At 46.9% G+C, this 6,000-nt stretch overlaps 2 protein-coding genes across 2 annotated transcripts in view; one reads left to right on the plus strand and one right to left on the minus strand.

The window, feature by feature from the left end:
- ALDH4A1 (aldehyde dehydrogenase 4 family member A1) overlaps positions 1-6,000 on the plus strand; it is a 34,502-nt gene that overhangs the window by 15,716 nt on the left and 12,786 nt on the right. The window contains 4 exon segments of the mRNA XM_073601533.1: positions 83-270; positions 2,185-2,258; positions 4,121-4,317; positions 4,718-4,765. Of these exon segments, the coding sequence (XP_073457634.1) occupies positions 83-270; positions 2,185-2,258; positions 4,121-4,317; positions 4,718-4,765 (507 nt within the window).
- LOC141110194 (uncharacterized) overlaps positions 5,116-6,000 on the minus strand; it is a 5,473-nt gene continuing 4,588 nt past the window's right edge. Inside the window, exon 4 of the mRNA XM_073601398.1 lies at positions 5,116-5,214. Coding sequence (XP_073457499.1) covers positions 5,116-5,214 — 99 coding nt within the window. The remainder of the gene's footprint in view (positions 5,215-6,000) is intronic.

The following is a 6,000-nucleotide window of genomic DNA, read 5'->3' on the forward strand; positions in this document are numbered from 1 at the left end:
TTATTATGCCTTGGAAATTCCTGAAATGTTGCACCCTAAATTTGTAGTTTAATTAACCCGCTTGTGTATGGTCACTTGGCAGGGTAATGTCGTCCTGTGGAAGCCCAGCGATACGGCCATACTTGCCAGTTATGCGGTGTATAATGTCCTGCGTGAAGCCGGCCTACCACCCAACATTATACAGTTTGTCCCGGCAGATGGCCCGGTCTTTGGAGATACCATCACCAGCTCAGAACACCTCAGCGGAATCAATTTCACAGGAAGCTTTCCGTAAGTTCCAGAGAAGTATGAAGATTTCCTTATGGGAGATGGGGGCGGGGTGCTGAGATGGTGAAGTAATCTACACTTTATTGTTTTGTGTTCTTATATTTGATTTCATAGGTCCATCGCCTGAATATTAAACAAAGTATATCTAAAGCCTAAACTTTTTCTTTTTTTGTAAGGAATGGTTAAAGCTGATGTTTAATATGCTTAATATTTGCCCTCCTGGGTTGGTGGGTGTCTGTAGGTGTGGGCATTCCTAGAAAAGCTGTATACAGACCACCCTAGGTAATGCCCACGTGTCATCTTGAGCCTCCATGATGGACAAAACTGAAATCCAACGAATGAAAGGGATGGGCCACAGACAGTCAGGCTGGGGAGGAAAGGGCTAGAGCAGGGTTTCTCAACCAGGGTTCCATGGAACACCAAGGTTCTTCCAGAGGTTGCTAGGGGTTCCTCGAGCAATGAGAAATTTCTGCCTCTCAGATAAGTTCCCACTGACACCATTCTTCTTTTTAGCTATCTGTAAGGAGTATACTTCCCACTGAGCACAAGTGTGAGGAGCATTGTTCCCACTGAGCACAAGTGTGAGAAGCATTCTTCTCAATGACCACAAGTGTGAGGAGCATTCTTCCCAATGACCACAAGTGTGAGGAGCATTCTTCCCAATGACCACAAGTGTGAGGAGCATTCTTCCCAATGACCACAAGTGTGAGGAGCATTCTTCCCAATGACCACAAGTGTGAGGAGCATTCTTCCCAATGACCACAAGTGTGAGGAGCATTCTTCTCACTGACCACAAGTGTGAGGAGCATTCTTCTCACTGACCACAAGTGTGAGGAGCATTCTTCCCAATGACCACAAGTGTGAGGAGCATTCTTCCCAATGACCACAAGTGTGAGGAGCATTCTTCCCAATGACCACAAGTGTGAGGAGCATTCTTCCCAATGACCACAAGTGTGAGGAGCATTCTTCTCACTGACCACAAGTGTGAGGAGCATTCTTCTCACTGACCACAAGTGTGAGGAGCATTCTTCTCACTGACCACAAGTGTGAGGAGCATTCTTCTCACTGACCACAAGTGTGAGGAGCATTCTTCTCACTGACCACAAGTGTGAGGAGCATTCTTCTCACTGACCACAAGTGTGAGGAGCATTCTTCTCACTGACCACAAGTGTGAGGAGCATTTTTCCCACTGACCATCGCACTTACAGTATGTAGCATAAGATCTAGATATAGTAATTTTTAGCTGGGGTTTCCTAAGGCCAAAAAGTTATTTCAAGGGTTCATGTGTGATGAAAAGGTTGAGAAAGACTGGGCTAGATGATGCTGTACACCCTCCAGCCAGGAAATTGGGTGGGGCTCTATCTCAATTGCTGCAGCTTCTAATGCACATTGTGAGAAGCTCACAGTGTGCAATGACTTCAGAAGAAGCCAGTTCAACTGCGCAAGACTAAAGGGAAGACTGGAGCTCAGATTTAGCTCTGGACACACACATTAAAATGGTGAAAGGCAGGGAGGATACCATGATGACCGCTTTGGATTTAATCTGAGAGTAATATAATGTTTTTAATTGAACACATTAAATTATGATAAAATACATAATAGATTGAAAAGTAGATGAAATGTACAAATGTTGCAAAACTGTAAAACTCCTAGAATTACAAAGATAGTCTGGTTGAAAAAGACACCAAAGTCCTTCTAGTTCAACCAATAGAATGTATGACTCCCATATCCCAGCTGAGATCCTGGGTGCTCAGTAGAAGACTCGGGCCACGTAGTCATAGCCTTCTCATTGGGGAAATGGATCCTTCTGTTTCCATGCTGTAAACACAGCAAAGTGCTCTCCTCTGTTTCTGTATATTATTATTTATGTTCCTTTATATTCGGCAATAACTATTTATTTTTTTTTTTTATACGCAGAACCTTTAAGCGGCTTTGGAAACAAACTGCAGAGAATCTGGACCGATACCGGACCTTCCCCCGCCTGGCTGGAGGTGAGCAGCTTTCAGTTCAGATCTCTACACAAAAAGGAATCGCTTTTTTTTTTTTTTTCCCCCATTCCTTATTGTTCTTATTGTAGAACTTCCCTCCTAAATGATTCTTCTCTCCGTCTTCCATTACAATCACTACAGACGATATTAGGCAGGAGAGGAGTAGAGAAGCTGGGGACTACCCTGTGCACCTCCTCTGGCCAGTTTTCCAGTACTGCTGCCTATTGAGCCCCCATATCAAAAGGAACCCGACCCGACCTGGCCTGACCTGACCCGACCCGACCTGACCCGACCTGGCCTGACCCGACCCGACCTGACCTGACCTGACCTGACCTGACCTGACCCGACCCGACCTGACCTGACCCGACCTGAACCATTTCTAAGGTAGCAACAGTCCTGAAGTGCAGGGAGTCAGGGACCTTGTGATTCCGACAAGTCCTCATCTGTGTCTTCAGATCCTGAAGCCTGACTTGTTATTTGCAGTGGACGGAGGAATTCCAGGAATGGATATTTTATACATGGCTACATTGTTGCAGCTTGGACCAACTATGTATATACCATACCTGGAAGATTCAAATCACTGTAGTAGACACTACTACAACACCGCTACTACACCACTACCACACCGCTACTACACCACTACCACACTGCTACTAAAGCACTGCTACTACACCACTACCACCACACTGCTACTACACCGCTGCTACCACACTGCTACTACACCACTGCTACCACACTGCTACTACACCGCTGCTACCACACTGCTACTACACCACTACTACAGCACTACCACACTGCTACTGCACCACTAACACACCACTACCACACTGCTACTACACCGCTACCACACCTCTACTACAGCACTACCACACCACTACTACACTGATACTACAGCACTACCACACTGCTACTACACCACTACTACACCACTACCACACCACTACTACACCGCTACTACAGCACTACTACACTGCTACACCACTACTGCACCACTGCTACACTACTACTACACCACTACAACAGCAATAGACTGCTACTACAGCACTACCACACTGCTACTACACCACTACAACAGCAATAGACTGCTACTACAGCACTACCACACTGCTACTACACCACTACCACTCCACTACTGCACCACTGCTACACTACTACTACACCACTACAACAGCAATAGACTGCTACTACAGCACTACTACACCACTACAACAGCAATAGACTGCTACTACACCACTACAACAGCAATAGACTGCTACTACAGCACTACCACACTGCTTCTACACCACTACCACTCCACTACCACACCACTACTACAGCACTACCACACCACTACCAACACCGCTACTACGGCCCTACCACACTGCTACTACAAAAAAAAAAAAAAAAAAAAATCTATACCAAACCCTTATCCGAGCATGCAGGCCAGGAAGGTGGGGGGGATAAGCGAGCGCCCCCCCCCCCCCTGAACCATATCAGGCCATATGCCCTCAACATGGGGGGGTGCTTTGGGGCTGGGGGGGGGGGCCCAAACCACCTTGTCTTCAAAGGCCTCTTCCCCCCAAAGGAATGGATTGGGGGGGGGGGGGGGGGGGCATTTTTTTTTCTTGATTTTGTTAATGGCAGAAATCCTTTTCTTTACATTGTATGACCCGTCGGTTGTTAGGTGTTAATGTGACGGCCGCCCCTCAACAACCATGTTGTTTTTGCTTTAAAAGTGTTGAAGTTTTATTTTTTGGGGGGGGGGGGGAGTAGCTTGTCTTGCCTCAGGCGCAGAATAGTCTAGCACCAGCCCTGCGCAGATGTCATTTTTGGCTCCGCCCATACGTTGACACCTTGCAGTAAAAAACGTCCCTCTTCCTCCACAGAGTGCGGTGGGAAAAACTTCCATTTTGTGCACAAGTCAGCCGACGCCGAGAGCGCGGTGAACGGCGCCATCCGATCGGCTTTCGAGTACAGCGGTCAGAAATGCTCGGCCTGCTCGCGGCTCTACGTTCCAGACTCTCTGTGGCCCCAGATCAAAGCCAGGCTGCTGGAGGAACACGCCAAGATCAAAGTGGGAAATGTGAGTGGAGATTTCCCCTCTCGTAAGGGGTCTCGTTTCCTTTTTTTATTTTCGGGGCTAGCGGGAGTCTGATGGGATTAGAAGGCGCGTTAGCCTCCACTAATACCTGCTGAACCATCCGACTTCACTTATCCTGTCAAGCACTAGAGAAAAAAAAAAATTGGAGAATCTCGGGAATGCGGTCGGAATTTATTGTAAGTAGCCGTTAACCCGACGTGTTAATTGAAAAGAAGTGTCCTTGTTCCCTGTCAGGTGGGAAGTGTAATTTTAGAGCTGAAGGTTGTGCGAGGATTTAGCGGAGGCTTCTGATCCATGACATGCACTTAGGAGATTTGGGGGACATATTAATGAGCTGCACGATGCTGATTCCTCTGATCTGCCTCTCTGCTTTAATTCCCAGCCTGCCGATGACTTCAGCACCTTCACCTCGGCCGTTATTGATGAAAAGGCAAGTAGTGGGATTTTCTGTTTTAATCTGGATTACACATGTCAGGGGGAAAGTGACCGGCCATAGCTGCTAGAAAAACCGGCACCCTTCCCCGCTCTGCTTACCGTACCCACCACCTTTCTACAGAAGGTCGGCCAGCAAGAGAACGACGGTTATAATTATTACCAATTAACTGTCTGCTTCCTCCATGTGCTGAGATAACAGTTGTGTCTAATGAGAATATTCTAGAAGATAGGACACCGCCATGTATAAAAGGACGCCATTACATCTCCTATAATAGAGGCCAACAATGAGGCCAACGCCCAAAACGAGACGACTCCATGAGTGTGTCCTTCCCCTCTTCTCTTTATTCATATTTTTCCTTCACTTTCCCCCCTTCGTGTTCTCCCACCTCTCTCTTTCCTTCGCTCACCCTTCTCTTCTCTCTTTTTTCTTTCCTTACCTTTCCCTCTATCTTCTTCTCTTTCCTTCTCTCATCCCTTTTCAATTTTGCTTTCTATTTCTTCTCCCTTCCCTTCTTCTCTCTCTTTCCCTCTGTCTCCCCTTCTTGCTCTCTTTTCTTCTCCTCCTTCTCCTAACCCTCTCTCTTTTTCTTTCCCTCTTTCACTATTTCCTTCTCTTTCTCCTCTTCTTGCTCTCCTTCCTTCTCCCACCCCTTTCACTCTCTCTTTTCTTTTCCCTCCTTCTCTGTTTCTCGTTGTCTCACCTGCTTTCCTTTCACTTTCTGTTTCCACCTTCTCTTTTTCTTTCTCTCTCTCTTTCCTTCTCTCATCTCTCTCCCACCTTTTCTCTTTTCACTCCTTCTCTCTCGCTCTATCCTTCTCCCCCCCCCCTCTTCTCTCTGTCTCCCAACTTCTCTCTCTTTTCCTTTCTTTCCCTCCTCTCTCTCACTCTCCTTTCTTCTCGCATTCCCTCCTCTCACTCTCCTTTCTTCTCTCATTCCCTCCTCTCACTCTCCTTTCTTCTCTCATTCCCTCCTCTCACTCTCCTTTCTTCTCTCATTCCCTCCTCTCACTCTCGCTTTCCTTCTGTCTCTCCCAACTTCTCTTTCTTCTCTCTATTTTTTTTCTCTCACTCCCCCCTTCTCTATAGCTCTCCCTTCCTATTCTTTATCTCTCCCCCCTCCTCTCTTCTCCCTTCTCTCGTTTTCCTTTTCTCACTACACTCTCTCTCCCCATCTTCTCTCTTTTCTTCTGTCTCTCCCACATTCTCTCTTTCCCTTCTTTTTTCCTCTC

The sequence above is a fragment of the Aquarana catesbeiana genome, linkage group LG10 (assembly GCF_042186555.1).
Source record: "Aquarana catesbeiana isolate 2022-GZ linkage group LG10, ASM4218655v1, whole genome shotgun sequence".
NCBI classification, from domain to species: Eukaryota; Metazoa; Chordata; class Amphibia; order Anura; family Ranidae; genus Aquarana; species Aquarana catesbeiana.